Consider the following 15,668-nt stretch of genomic DNA (forward strand, 5'->3'; position numbering starts at 1 on the left):
CTACCCCCATGCTATTCGTGGGTCTGGGGGAGTGAGTGAGCACTGAGATTACACTGCATCAGGGCAGATGGAGAGGGGCTCCTAATCCCCCACTCACCCCTGCATCACAGCAATCTGCTGTTTCATGGCAGCAGGGCTCAGTCTTCGCCTTGCTGGCAGGTAGCCCTATGGCTACAAGGTTAGGACACCCTTCTCTGCTGGACTTTGGGGTCTGAGTGATTGAACAGAGGCTTGCCTGACTCCAGGGCAGCACCAAGCTCCAGGGTTTAATGTCTGTCAGCGGGCGTAGGGTGCAACCTGATCCAAATGGGAAGCTGGCTGACATCCCAGCAAGCTGTCGTAACGACGCAAGGCATTTTATGAAATGATATGGGGGTTTGTGAGCCTCCCCCCACCACTGGGCATCCCCCTGCAAGGAGCAATACCCTATAAGCTGTGCCACAAAGCTGTGTTTTCCCAAGCACGGCTCTCCTGAGCACACCAAAGCACGGTTTGTGGGTCTGTTTGCTTATGAATTCATTAGGTTTGTACATTAGAGCACAGTTTCCTCCCTCTTCTATTTCTGAGCATGTCTAAAGGATCATTTTGTGGCCATATTTATCCTCTCCGTTGGTTCCCCGTAGCAGGGACTTGTTGCAAAGCCTAAAAGCACAGCCCCATCTGTCTCATGCCTCTGGGGCATAGTAAAGAGCCCCATCCTGAGCTGCTCTCTTGCAGCCATGTGCTCATTGCCCACCAGCCCTACCAGTGGCAGGATGATGGAGATGGAGGGTTTTAATTCATGGCCCCAAGAGGCTGCACCGGAGACCTTCAGACTTCTGTTTTTCCAAATACTTTTTTCTGAGTGAAACCCATTCCTCAGCCATGCTGTTCTGGTTTTTGGGGTTGAAATGCTGTTTTCTTGCCACTCCTTTGAGGAAGGATTCATTTATTTCTTCTCTGAGGTGGCAGAGGATGGCGTGAAGGCTTGGAGAGATGGCAATTTGGGTGGCACTGCACAAAGGTTTGATGGTGTGCACAAGAAAGAGGTAAAGCTGTCCCTGTAAGGAGCCCATAAGGCAGAACCATTTCTCTTTGCCCTCTGAGCAGAAGGGAACGCCATGCTTTCCACCTGCAGTCCCCCTGGGAAGTGAATCGAGGGCGTTTGCGCTGTCCCTGGCGGCCCCTGTCTCCCAGTGACCTTCTCAGCTCCCGAAGACAGCTTGGCTTTGCTGTAAAGCAGCTCATGTGACAGTGGTAATCCGCAGCTCGTCAACAGCTGGGCAGGAAGATTGCAGGGAATCGCCCTATTTTCCTGTGCTGCAGCCTCACGCCAGAGCAGGATGGTGCCTTCTGGGCTCCAGCAGCAGGTTGGAACATTGATACAGCACTGCAAAGCTTTCCAGGAGCACACGTGCTTCTGTGAGTCGAGGTAAAGCTGCAAAGCAAGTTCCAAGAGAGGAAAAAAAAAAAAAAGCCCAATGTTTCTGTCTGACATGACTTCCTACAAATCTTTTCCAAAGATGGAGTTGAAGTTGTTCCTCCCACCCCCATGGTATCCTTGGGTTGAGTTTATTCTCTAATGCATATAGATTTATTTCTCTGTTATATTTTCTTGTGGTTAATGTGGACTCCTCTGTGATCCAGGGGAGGAGTGCAGTAGACCCATGGCCATTTGGACTCTTTAGCACATGCGCAGCAGTTTGCTTGGAGAAGACAGCCTCTAAGAAGGGAGAGAGTTTGGCTTGAAGTGAATTGTGGCATTATTTGTTGCTCACAGATCATAGCAAAACTTTACTCTTCGTGAGTTTTCCTCCTTGCTGTCAGCAATTTGCCTCTATTCCTCCTGTTCCAGCAGGAAGGAGAGGTGCTCTGATCAGGTCAGGAGCTTTGTCCCCACGTCATCCCTTCTGGTTTCTCTACCAGAAACCACTACCAGTGCTCTTGTAGTGTCGATATGTTGTCCACCAGGACACGGCCTGAGACAATCTCTCATTTCACGTCAGCCCTCAGAAATGGCCATCTGTTCCCTCTGCCCTGTGGTAGCTTTGAAGGAGAGCCCTCAGCAGTGAAAGGCTCTCTTCTATTCCCCTGAGCTGCCTCATCTCTTCCCTTCAAAAAGGAAAAAAAGAAAGCTCTGTGCTCCCGAGCATTAGGGGGCTCTAATTGGTGTGTGTGTGATAGGGCTGTTGCATTTAAAAGGTGAACATGGAGCTAATGGAAGCAGTTTTATTGCTGGTGTAAATATAGCATGCTCGACCCCTTTGAAGTCATAAGGATCAGCAGACAGTGGTGTTCATATTCAGTTCTGCAGCATTCACATCCAACCTGCTGGATGCTTCCTGTTGCTCTTACCCCAGGTATGTCACTGTGTCCTTGGCTAAATCTTCTTGGAGGACTTTTGTGTGGTTTTAGTGCAAAAAATAAGAGTCTAAGTCACTCTTCTAAATAGGAGCTGAGTACGGAGAGATTTGAGGGCTGCAACTCAGCGGTCATGTGCATGAGGTTGATGGTTGGACTGGATGATCTTATTGGTCTTTCCAACCTTAACGAGTCTATGATTGATTCTGTGCAATGAACAAGGATTGGACTTTGCGGGTTCTCCAGCCACCTCCTCCTGCTCTCATTCATTCTGCCTTTCCTGGGAGCTGAGAGCAATGGACGGACCATTGTGCTTGGTCCAGTGGGTCCCCTTGCAGCAGGGATGCTTTTGCAGATCCATTTTGTCCCCAGAACCCATCGTTTCGATCCCGTTCGTTGGCCATGAATGTGCACTCTGTTGCAGCAGCAAGGTTCCTGCTGAACGAGTCAGCAAAGCGCTGGGAAAATGGTTTTTAGCTGAAGCCAGAGCCTATCTGGTTACATATCACCTTACTGCAGAACAATAGCTGCTTTATACTCCCATGTGCTAAATGCTCTGTAGTGTATGCTAATGTCCATGTTCACGTGTGATCTATGGGGCAGCGTGCTAACTTGGGAAACTCATTTAGATCCCAGCCCCTTGTAGCCCTAAAATCACACCAAGCTCCTCTTGGAGACCAATGAAGACTCAATGAATCTCCTCACCCAATGCTCTGGGGATGCATAGAAACGCCTCTTTGGCAGCCACTTCTCATTCATTTCACATCCCTGGTTAGTGGAGAGCATTCTTGGAGGTGGCTGGAGCTTCCCCAGGACAGATTTTCTCCATTCTGTGTTTCTCTTTGGACCTCTCTGGTCCAATTAAACCATTCATCTCAACGTTTGCCAACTGCACTACAAATATCTGCAAGTATCTCGCTGTGCCTCCCACGTCTGCAGATAATATCCTGTATAGAGTCAAAAATATTCAAGTTACAGTGCCTAATATTGGGGTATTACTTAAGTGTATTACACTAATATTGGGGTATTACTTAAGTGTGGATAATGAATTAAACCTAGCCTACAATGTTTTCCCTACCCAATGCCCCCCATGACTGCAACATGTGTTCAGCCTTTTACACTTGCATTTCATTGTCAGGCATCCTAGCAGCAGACTATTCAGGCTACAAGTGGAGCCTAGCAGAGAGTTTATCAGGTGAGTGGCTTTTCCTGGTGATAGTTGTTGAATATTGGGATCTGGCTATCAGTGGCACAGCCAACATAGTTGATTTTGGTTCCTGACACTGTGGTGCTTCTTGGGGGGTGAAAGGGCTTTGTGTCTCTTTTTCTTCTTTTTTTTTTCTTTTTTTTTTTCCCTTCCCTTTCTTATTACACTTTCAAGGGGAAGCCACTAGGCTTTGGATATAGGTTGAGGTTGGAGCATTGGGCTGGAGATGCAATGGGGTGGGTTCATATCCTGCAGCCCCGTCCCGTTGGCCGTACACAAGCCGACCTCCCTTATAACCATCACTTAATTAAATAATTAGTGAGGAGGGCTGCTTTAACAGCACTCAAGCAACCACAGGTGGGGCTGTTGGGGGGCGTTGTGATCTTTGGAGTTGTAAAATTCATCTTTTTGAAGGTCACGGGCTCAAGGCAGAGCTAAAGCAGCAGTGGAAAGGGAAGAAAACCCCACAGCCTCGCTTTCGGCGCCCATCAGTTTTAAGAAACCATGGGCTAAAGATGGTAGCAGAAACCTAAGTACAGAAGTAGGTGCACTGCATGGCAGAGGAAGGCAGACATGAGAGAGCGCCCATGGATGCTTTGCTGGTGTAGCCTCTTGGATTCTGGACATGCATCTCTTTCTATGTGTGACTGTCTTCCCAGTATTGTTGATTTTCAAAGATAATTTGTTAGAATATGTGCTTCAAAAAAGAAAAAAAAAAAAAGGGAAGTTTTTCAATTCAGGTGACTTCTGAAAATGGATTTTAGTCTTTTGGGTTGAAGTAATACAGTATTTTATCACTTTTAGGTAGTACTCTGCCTTCATTCTCCCAGTACCCTTTAATGAAACCTTACAGAAAATACAGGATCGAGGCTGTTTTAAGAGTAAGAGTCACTCTCTATATACATTTCATAGAATATCCTGAGTTTGGAAGGACACATCAAGTCCAACATTTGTCCCATTGGAAGAGCCCATGTGGGTGTTAAACACATAGCAAGCAAGTTAGCAAAGTTTTTATGGCAAAACAGAATCCCATATGGTGATTGCTACACTGCCTGCCTCTCCTACCATGAATTTAATGTCTTATGCTTCGTAGGAGGAACAGATTTAATTTATCTGTAGATGTTTCCTCCCTGTGGTTTCTGGGGAGCTTTGCACTGGTAGCACACAGGTGACACAGCTCTGCTCTGCTCAAAAGGTGCTCCTCTCTTCCATATCAACAGAAACAAACCCCAGGACTGAATTCCAGGTAGATTGGCATTAGGGGCTCCTGTACTTTCTCTATTTTTTTACCTCTGTTTCCTCTCTCTGATTGACTACGATAGACTGCTAATCTTACCAGGTGTGCCCTTCACTCCACAGCAAAGCCAGCTGATCAAGGAAGCTTAGAAGGGTTATTCATTAAGCTTTCATCTCTGGAGCGTGGTAAAAAAGGCTTCCCCTACACAGGTAGATGCATGGCATGCTCGGCCTCCTCCTCGCATCTTCCTCACTTCTCCTCCTCCTTGGGCTTAGCATGGCTCACTGTGGGGACCCCAGTACTGGCGTGTGTGGGAACAGCTTTATTCCTCCCAGGTCTTGCTGTCGAGCTCAAAAACCATCACCAAGAGGAGGGAGAGAGGCAGGTCACCTTATATAGGGCACAAGGGCTGAAGGCATGAGTCTAATCCATTGGGACACCAAGTTGCTGCTTTGCCTTCTTTCCCCAGCACCCTTCCCCTTCCCATTTAGTATTTTTTAGTAACTTTTAATTAAAAAAAAAAAAGAGAATGAAATAGGAGTTATCAATTCCATCAACATACAGACGGAATGGGAGAGCCAGCATTTTGGGTGGAAGACTCAACGTTTCAGGGGAGCAGAATGGGAGTTTTCCACTCCATCAATGTAAAGATGGAATGAAAGACCCAATATTTTGGGTGGAAGACCCGACATTTCAGGTGAATCACTTAAAAATAACGGGCAATTCTTCCTTTTGCTGTGGATGATTGCAGGTGGAGGGCTTCTGGTGGGTCAGGAAAGGGCTGCACAGCCTGAGGTGCATAGAGGTGGTGGTGAAATACCATTGGTGGAGGAGGTCTTGGTCATTATTCCTCAAAGGCCTCACTCATAGCTGTGTTGGGAAAGGGTTGGGCACTGGGCTGCCTCCTGGATCCTTCCTTCTCCCACGTGTGCTGGAGAAATGCTCTGGAGAAATCCATGAGCGTTGCTTAACGGCTTGGGGATGGGATTCTTGTGACTTGGTCGTTTTGCACGAAAGTATTACAACTTCAAAACCAAACATACAACAAAGCAATAAAGCCCAAAGTAAGAAAAAAAAAAGCAAAACAAAAAGACAACCAACTAACCTAATATCAGCCAAATCAAGCACCACTTTTTACAAGAAACAAACAAAAAGAAACCCAAATCACCACCCAGACCCAACCTAAAAGCCCTGAATCGTTTCCAGGGCCCACGTTGGTCGATTGGCAACTGAGAGTGGTGTCCTTTAGTTCATACCTTTGGGGCGGGGTTGTATGTTCTCTTGGACTTTGTATGGGATGAAGTAACCCAGGTCCCTTTGTGGTGTGGGTTGCCTTCTCCTATAGAGGCGAGACCGAGGAATAAGGGAGATGAAGCTGAAGGTCTTCCAATTCTTGCTAAGCTGGGACTCTACATGAAGAAAAGAAGTCTTACCTGCCTCTGAAGGATAGCCAAAGATGGAGACTTTGCAATTTCCCCAAGTTCTGGAGCTTCACAAACCTTATGTTTACTGATTGTCTTTTTTTTTTTTCTCTTTTATTTTCCCTCGCTTAATATCCATGCTGTACCTCAAGTTGGTATCTTACTCTTTCCTACTCTGTAGAAGGTGGCCAGGTTGTTCTCTTCTTCTCTGCATCACTTTTGTTGGGTTTGTAGGCTGTCTTGTGTATGGAGGCCAAGGTTTTCCTGGTGCTGTTTCTCTTTCTCTGTGCTGCCAAACATTTTGTTGCTTGGAGATCCTCTAGCAACGAAGTTCCATGCTTAAATTTAAATGTGCACTCTGGTTGTTTTGGAGCAGGGTCGTGCTAAGCAGAGAGTTTGTACCCATTTCCCCTCTGCTGAGTAGGAAGACTGAAGCCAAAGGTCTGTGGATGAGCTGGAGACAAAGAATTAAAATTGAAGTTTTCATTCCTTTCAGCCTTCTCTGTCGTTGGCCTGAGCTCTGTAAGGCTTTCAGAGCTCTCTGTTGGTCAGGTAGATCTGTGAGGCTGATCAGTGTTCTGCTGTCTCTGCAATGCTTGGAAACAACAAACCAGACAACTTTCAGCACTTATCCCTTTGGTGTCTGAGAGAACAGAGCAAGTTGTGCCAACTTAACACATCCACTGTGAGGGATCTGCTTCATCTCCTCAGTGCTGAGGATGTTTCTGGTGCCAGTAGATCCCCCAAGAGCAGCATTGGGTGCAACTGGCCATGGCTTTTGCCTTCTTCTGATCTGAAGTGGGCTTTAGATTCCCTGTTGGAAGAAGACATACAACACTCCATTGAGGTCTTGTCTTTTGGTCAGGTTATGTTGCCTAAATTTGAAGATGACCTGATGATGCTGTGTTGTGAGGGTCTGCAAGGTGAGCGCTGATGTTTTGCCCCATAAAAGAAATCTAAAGAGTAGTTTGTCAGTGCATTGTTTCTGAGTGCTGCATCAGACTCCAGGTCCCAAATGCTGGAGTCAAACCAGCATTAGTTTCTCAGTTAGTTTCTCAGAATAGTCTCTCAGTTTGCCTTTTGCTCTCTCAAAGTCCTGAGGCTGCTTCCAGAATGTTGCAGGAGATCAGCTCAGTTCAAGTTGATGCTAGCAAGGAAGATGATTTTGCACTTCATGAAGGAAGAGGAGATGGTTTTCCAAGCTCAGGTTCAGCATGGTGACAGCAGTCAAGAATGGGGCTGGTTCTTCTCTTTCAACCATCCAAAACTTCACTTGTGTGCTCTGTTTGAGCTCCAGGCAGAAAAGTGTGGCATAAGGTTGTGCTGTCCGTGCTCCCCATGGTGCAGAAGGATGCTCCAAAGCATTCATCAGAGGAGCCCGTCTCTGGGAAGATAATATTAGACATTTATCTCTGAGTGTTTGAGAGGTGCCCTGAGATCATCCATTCTTCAGTTTCTTCCACTCATTCTGCATGTTTGAATATTGATCTCTGTGGTGGTCCAGCTCACCTGGTTGGCGGTGCCTTCCTTCTGCACTTGCTGTGATCTCGAAGAAGCATAACAACCAGCAGAAACTGGCTCTGGTGTCCCCATCCTCTGGATACTGGATGGCCAATCATCTCAACCTCCTACTCTTCTCCCCCAAAGCCCTTTGAATGGTGGTTTAATGCACCCACTTGCAGTTTGGGATCAGAACAGTTCTGATGTTGCTGGTCCCCTCTCCGTGTCAGGTAAGGTGCCTGTATCAGCCACTGCATGATATTTGGCCTTAGAATCCCATGGCCAGAGCCTAACTCTTCCCCTTCTGCAAGCCATAACCTCTTCTCTGCTGAAACAAATGCAAAATCCTTGTCCTGGCAGGCTGCAGGTAAGCAAAAGCATGACCTGGGTGCAATCCAGAGCCTCCTGCTGAGGGTAGAGATGAACGTCATCGTTTCTGCCAAATGGTGGGAGGAAATCCCAAATGGGCAGCTCCAGCCCAGCTGTGTCATCTCACTGCTCTGTGCATTATCCATCACCTCTGCTGGCACCTGTCCACAGGTAGGAGCAGCTCTGGGCTGCTGCGAGCCCAATTCCGTCTCTCCACTGGGGCTTTCCCACCCCAGCACGACTTGAGTTTTTTTTTGGAAGATGTGTGTTTTCCAGAGACTTGAAAGTTTTGTGGTTTTTTTGGGTTTTTTTTGTAATTTTATTTTGTCTAATGGATTTCCTGTTTTTAATACAATTGAAAGGGTCTGAAATCCATGCTTTAGATTAACATATGCCAGCTAGATTAGGGCTAATCAGGGCACAGGTCTGAGCAGATGCAGCACAGGGCCAATCCTAGACCTGATTACAGCATCTCAGTGGTTTAATCGCCTCTCTCCCAAGGGCGATCATCTCTGCTTTAATGCACAGCAGACTTTCCAGCCCTCGCCCTCTCCTCCTTTGGTTTGTCACCACTCCTGCCAGGAAGGCCACTGCGTCAGATGCTGAGACGATTTAGCTTAATCCCATGCAGAAAGGGAGCTGTGCATCGCTGTCTCTCGCGGAGACCAGAGACCTCCCCACTCTTAACGCGCGATGTATCCAAGTTGTAGTTAGCTTCGATCAAACCTTGGCCGAATCAGGCTCATCTTTCCCAAAGAAAACCCCCCTTTGGTTTTTCCATCTTGCCATATTTCGGTAATACCTGTCTTTCACAATGGTCCTATTATGGCCAGCTTGTGCAGGGATCAGATTCTTTAATGCTGCATGCTCAGCGTTGCTGGTGACCCTCATCTTTGGGTTGGCCATGGGGAGCAGAGTCATCTCAAAGAGCTCCATCTCATCATTGTTTCTTGCAATGCCTGTTGTTAACAATGCCCCTATTATGGCCAACCCATGTTTAAACATAATGGAGGGATCAGATTTTGAACCCTGCTTTATGGTGACCCTCGTTTTGAGTTGGCTGTGGGGAATAGACTCATCTTTGGTGAATTCCTTTGGGTCAACAACCTGAATCACCCGAAAGGCTTAGCTGGGTCATTGGTCTGGAGCAGGGATTTTGAGTGCATCCCAGGCCACATCTCCCACTCTGTGCCAGAACCTGCTTACAGAACTGTGCTGAATATCTTGAGGATCTTATTGGGGGTTGCCTTTGAGAGAGCTGAGCACGAGTTCTTGTTTCAATGCTTTGTAGCCTAAAACTCTTCCCTATTAGAAAGCACCTCAGGAACTCAGTGTTTCAGCTGCCTCCAAGTCATTTGTAGCTGTTGACGTTGAGCCGTACATAAGGATGGTGGTTCCTCATGGGGCTGCGAGCTGCATAAAATTGTAGATCACCCTTTTGGAGATGGGGCAGCCCTCTGGCTGAGGCGTTGCAAAATGTCCCTATCTGTAGAGTGCCACGAGATCCCGAGAGCTGAGCTCCGCCGGGGTCACCCACCTGGGCAGCATGATTAACTCCTAAGCTTTCCTGTCTGTGTGCAGCGAGTTATCTGGGGACACCGAGCTGCACTCTGCTGCCTCTCGTTATTCAATGAGTGCCCTTGGCAGGACAGAGGTCCCTGCCTGCCACAGAGAACTGAACCAAAGGGGATCCTGCTGCCGTTTTGGGAAAGCTTGGTCTGATCTCGTTGGATTTTCAGGGCTGTGCCCTACCGTGCTGCCGGGCAGTTGGGGTTTCAGTGGTAGGTTTTTCCTTCTTGCAGTTTTTCTTTCTACCTCTGAGCCTCTTCTCATCTCACACAGTGTGATGGGGTTGATTATGGGACTTCTCTAACGTTTGTAAGGGCTGGGCTCCATTAAGTCTGAATAATTACACGAGCATGATGGTGTGGGTGTGATACCATCTGTGTGTCATGGGGTGGGAGATTGTCTTTTACCCTATCCCTGGCTTTCTTGCAACCATCATCTTCTTCCCTAGCAACCATCTTCCTTCTCCCCCTGCCCCCCACCATCATCTTCTGGAGGTTGGTGGTTTTGCCTGTGTCCAGGAGGTTAAGACTTTGTGATCCTTCAGGTCCCATGCCATTCTATGATTCTGTGATGATCCTTTCTTCACCCCTACCCCTCACTGTCTTCCTTTGCCCCTACCCAACATCACTTTTGTTTCCCCCTTACCCACCATTGTCTTCCAGAGGTTGTTGGCCATGCCTGTGGCAGGACAGTTGGAACTTAACGATCTTTGGGGTTCCTTCCAACCCAAGCCATTCTATGATAATTCTTCCTTCCTCCCACCCACCATCTTCCCTCTTACCACTGCCTTCTTCAATCCTTGACTTCCCACGAGAACCAAAGGACCCTGGAAGCTCCGCCACGTCTCCACCCGTATCCAACACAACCCCTTTATGGCCCGCACCATGACACTCAACCGCACCAACCCCGTTCCTTGGCAGAACAGCGTTCCCTCATCGCTCTCACATTTCTCCTTTGTGTCTCCGCAGGCCTCGTGCAGATCCCTGTCAGCATGTACCAGACCGTGGTCACCAGCCTGGCGCAGGGCAACGGCCCCGTGCAGGTGGCGATGGCACCGGTCACCACACGGATAGCAGACAGCGCCGTCACCGTGGATGGGCAGGCGGTGGAAGTGGTAACTTTGGAACAGTGACCATAACCCTCAGCGGGATCACGATGATTTATTTTTATTTTTTTGAGGGGTTTTTATTCTTTTCCTTTTATTATTTTTTTTTTCTTTTCTTTTCTTTTTTTTTTTTTTTTTTTCTCCTCGTCTCTTAATGCGAATAAAATTTTTTTTACGCCTATCCGGAGATGCAATCAGGTGGCACTGAGTCTTTCGGAAGCAAAAGTGTTTTGCTGACCGTTTTTAACGAAGAATAACGAAGGATGCGTGTGTTAAGTGCGTCTTTACAGCACCACTGATCACACTGGAGCGAGAAGCCCAACGCAGATGGGACATTCTGAAGAGATGAGAAAGGAGGAAAAAAAAAGCCACACGCACACACAAAAAAAATACGACTCCTTGCGCCCCTTTTCTTCCCACAGCAGAGCATGGATGCTCCCACAGGGGGTGAATTAGGTTTCGAAGATTTTAACGTGGACTTTTATATGAAAAAATTAAAAAAAAAAAAAATAAAAAAAAAAGGAAAGGAAAGAAAAAAAAAATAATAACGAAATTTGGGCAAGGCTCTTCTTGGAAAAATGCATTTGTGACTGTGGGGACAGCTCTCGAAGCTGCCGGTCCCGGAGCCCCGTGCGGGCGCGAGGACAGCTCGATGACCGCCGTGCTTGGCTCCCCTGGTGCACACTGGAGACACATTCTTCTTTCTCTGCTCTGGAAACCCTGCCATTTCAATTCTTTTGTTCTTGTTTTTTGTGATTTTTTTTTTTTCTCTGTATTATTATTATTATTATAATTATTATTTCCTCTTCTTGTCGATTTGGAACGGAGCGGAAATGCCTCCGGAGCTGTGCCGGGAGGGCTGCGGGGACTCGGGGACAATATGACCAGCACTTGCCCCGATCCTTTGCCAAAGAGCCACAACCCCACTGCCAACCCAGGACACTTGGAAACCCCAATTCAACCCTTTTGGGGAACCCCTCTGGAGCCATGTGCCAGCCCTGCTCCTTGAGCATCTCCTACTGCTGCCACCCAACTCAACCCAACCCACGTCACCCAACGTCTCCCAGAGGAGGGGACAGCCCACGGGGGCATTTTGGGGACAGATCCTCCAGGACTTTTCAATGGGACAAAAGCACCCCGGAAGCCCCCCATGGTGCGTGCTGGTTGTGTGTGGTATTTAATATTTTTTTTAATTATTGTTATTTTCAAGTGGCCATTAACGAAGTTCTCTGCGTCTTTGCTCCGCCTTCAAGGAAGTTTTCAGATTCTTGTATTTACTTGTTTTATAAGGAAAATATCAAATGCTCTTTGTATACACTTCTTCTGTACTTTAAACGAGGGGAGGGAAATATTTCCATAGAAACAGCCCTGGTTTCTCCAGTTTGTTATTATTTTTTTTTAATTATTATTTTTTATCGTCGTTGTGAAGATGTCGGTGGCTTTCAAGTCCGTGTTCCTTGGGCGGTGCGATGACATTCTTTTAGTCCCAGCAGTCCCCTTTGCCCTCCCCCCAAAGAGACAAAACCAGGCAAGTAGCAGAGCATGGACCCCTATTGTTTTCCCAGTGTCTATTATTCAATAAATTGTTACAAATGTGTCTACCCGCGCTTCTCACTTCTCTTTTGGGGCTTTTTTGAGGGTTTTGGGGTAACTCGCCATCTCCCCCCAGGCTCTCGGAGGGGGTCCCCGATGTGGTTTTGGATTTGGGGGTGGTTTTTGAGTTGAAGTCCTTCCTTTGAGCTATTTAAGCTTCATCCTTCGTGTGCTTCCATCAGCACCACGGTGAGCGGCGCCCCAAAAGCGACCATTGGAGTCGACTCCGTGCCATGGTGGGATCAAGGCCACCTCATCCCCGCTGTGCCCCCATTATCCCCATCGTTTGAGCATCCCAAGGAGGAGCCGGACGGCAGCACTGAGGTTGAGCAGCTTTATTTGAGCATGGGGGGCAGGACCGTTGGCTCCGACGTGATCTTGTAGGATCCTCTGCAGGATCAGAGCCCAGTTCTTGCAAGCCTGAAGACAAAGTGGAGTGGAGGATGGATGGAAGGACAGATGGAAGCAAAGGAGGATGAGGCACAGGGGGAGCGATCCCAAAGTCAATCTCAAAGCAATCCAAACGTCCCAGCCCTGCTCTATGGGAAGCGGGTTGGCCCCCTCCAGACTGGGGTTCCCCAATGGGCTCATGGTGGGGGCTCAGCCTGGCAGACGTTGTCCCCAGCCTTTAATCTGTGCTAATCAGGCTTTAATAAGCAGGTCGGGGCCTCCTGCTGGGGCAGCTCACCCAGCACACGACACTTTTATTCCCTTCCATCTCAGGGAGCCCAGCCTTAGGCTTGGGGAAGATCCCTGGGTTTTGAGAGGGTCTGAGTTTTAGAGAGTCTCTCCAACCCTGGGTGGCCCACACTGTGACCCAGCTGGGTTTGCTGCCTTTATCTTTAGCCCCAGTGCTGCACTGTGCACAGCAACCCCAAATCACAGGATTTGACCTCAAAAACTGCTGTCTCTGGGAAGGGACATATTAACGGGGATCTCTGGTGTGATGCCCACCAGCGTTTGGGTGCTGGGGGATCCCATGTGCCTTCGGGTGATTGCTGGGGGTGGGGACTATGGGGATGGGTGGGGTTTTTGTTAGGGTGGGGCTTGTTGGGAGGTGGGGCTGGAGAGGATGCTCCACCTCTGATCCCCTCGAGGGAAATGTCAGAGTTGAGCCCCGGGGACATGGATGGGCAGACGGATGGTTTGATGGATGGACAAGATGGACAGGGTCAACGGCCTGATGAATGGATGGACAGAAAGACAGACTCATAGAAGGCTCAGTGGCTGTCTGGATGAATGGACACATTGGTGGAGGGATCAGTGGATGGATGGACGGACAGACGGACTCAGGGCTCAGTGTCTGTTGGGATGGATGGACATAAGGACTCACAGAAGGCTGGCTGGATGGATGGATGGACAGATGGACAGATGGACTGATGCAGGGCTCAATAGCTGTTGGGATGGACGGACAGACGGGTGATTTGGTGGATAGATTGACAGTGATAGAGGGACCAGTGGCTTGACAGGTGGACAGATGGACAAACAAAAAGACTTGCAGAGGGCTCGAAGGCTGTCTGGATGGATGGGCAGACGGACAGATGAATGGACAGACCAGCAGATGGAGCAGTGGTTGGATTGATGGATAAATGGCTGGACAGATAGACAGACTGGTAGATGGAGCCACAGCAGGCTGGTTCGATGGATGGATGTGGGGACAGGCGGATGGATAGGCAGCTAGATGCATGGCTCAGTGACTGGACAGACAGACAGGGGGGTGGGTGGGTGGCCTTACTGATGATAGCTGAGTGGATGGATGGAAGGACAGACAGACTGATACGTGGCTGGACAGATGGATGATGGAAGCAACAAGCAAACAGACAGAGAGACAGACAGCCTGTGCCCCCTCCCCACACTCCCACCCGCCCCACTAGGCAATGTGGACCCCCCATCCGTCTCCATCCTTCCTTCCTTTCGTCCCTCCCCCGGCGCAGTGAGGAGGTTGGAAGCGTGCAGCCTTCACTCTAATCCCACATGATCCAATCTCTGCAGGCTTATGGCCGAAAGCTCCGTAATCACCCGGCGCTGCCCTACATATCCCCACCACCCCCCATCCAAACCCAGCCAGGAGCAAGGAACCCCCCGCCCTCCCCACCCCACTGTGCAAACCCCACCCTCCACCACCCCTCCCCAAAATGCTGTCATCGTCCCTCCTGCACTTGAGAACAGGCAGAGACAAACGGCAGTGGGGACACACGGCAGCATTGCACATGCCTCAGTTTCCTTCCCACCCCATAAGCTGGCACTGGCAAGATGTGGGGCAGGAGCCACCTAATCCACCCCCCCTCCTCATGTCGCAGGGATGGATCAGCGCTTAATGCCTGGAGTCAAATGGGGACACAAGGCCAAGATGCTCCAATGACCGCTTTCCAGCAGGACCCTCCCCTCTATGAGGACATTTCCATGGTTGTCCCCCAAACCCTCCAAAAAACAGCACATCTGGAACCCAAACCCACTGTCCCCATGACTGGGCACCCCTTAAAGATCTGGACTTGGAACGCACAAATGGAGCAGGACGCTGTAACAACCCCCTCCCTACAGCCATGGGTGCTGGGGGGATCAGGGGGGTTGTGTCCGTGGCGTTTCCCGGGGCTGTAGTTGGCAAGTCTAGAACCACCGGATCCTGCGAGCGCACCAGTGTGAGTTCTACCATTGCCAAAAGCAGCCAGGACGGGAAGAAGGCAGTGGTGGGCTTGGGAAGCTGCAAAAAGAAACCCAACCCCAACCCCAACCCCAAACCAAAAATTAGAATTGAAATTTAAAAAAAAAAAAAAAGAGAAAGGAAGATCTCCCAGTTCCACCCCCAGGAAGTCCCTCCTGGGACTGAACATCATCCCAAAGCTGCATCGCAGATGCTCCATGTGCTGAAAACCCCATGCCACCATCATTCAGATGTGCATCATATCCCCCCAAAAGGACCCAGTTGATGTGAATTCCCCACTCCTCGTGTAGGACCCCAGGATGAAAGCACCAGAATTTTAGGTTTCTATCTCTCCAAGGCTTTCCTTGCCCTTACCACCCCAAATCCACCCCAAAGCCATCCCTCCATAACCAAATCTATCCATCCATTGTCAAATCAATCCATTCAACACCAGATCCATTCATCACAAACCCATCCAGTCATCACCAAATCCACCCATCCATCCCCAGTCCATCTCTCCATCATCAAATCCATCCATCACCAAATCCGTCCATCCCAAATCCATCCATCCATCCCCAGTCCATCCATCCATCATCAAATCCATCACCAAATCACAGAATCATAGAATCATAGAATCATAGAATCATAGAATCATAGAATCATAGAATCATAGAATCATAGAATCA

General features: G+C 48.8%; 1 protein-coding gene across 6 annotated transcripts in view; it reads left to right on the forward strand.

Moving 5' to 3' along the window:
- The window catches only part of NRF1 (nuclear respiratory factor 1), a 45,969-nt gene extending 33,620 nt beyond the window's left edge, over nt 1–12,349 (forward strand). For 4 of the 6 annotated variants that reach the window (XM_042815356.1, XM_042815354.1, XM_042815358.1 and 1 more), the window contains 2 exons: nt 3,479–3,535; nt 10,612–12,349. In XM_042815356.1, coding sequence (XP_042671290.1) covers nt 3,479–3,535; nt 10,612–10,775 — 221 coding nt within the window. In that variant the 3' untranslated portion in view covers nt 10,776–12,349. The remainder of the gene's footprint in view (nt 1–3,478; nt 3,536–10,611) is intronic. The other 2 variants (XM_042815357.1, XM_042815355.1) reach the window with 1 other exon arrangement.
- The last annotated feature ends 3,319 nt before the right edge of the window (nt 12,350–15,668 follow it).

This window comes from Centrocercus urophasianus, unplaced genomic scaffold (assembly GCF_019232065.1).
Source record: "Centrocercus urophasianus isolate 14NV4802_14NV808 unplaced genomic scaffold, USGS_Curo_1.0 seq_1499, whole genome shotgun sequence".
In the NCBI taxonomy this organism is placed as follows: Eukaryota; Metazoa; Chordata; class Aves; order Galliformes; family Phasianidae; genus Centrocercus; species Centrocercus urophasianus.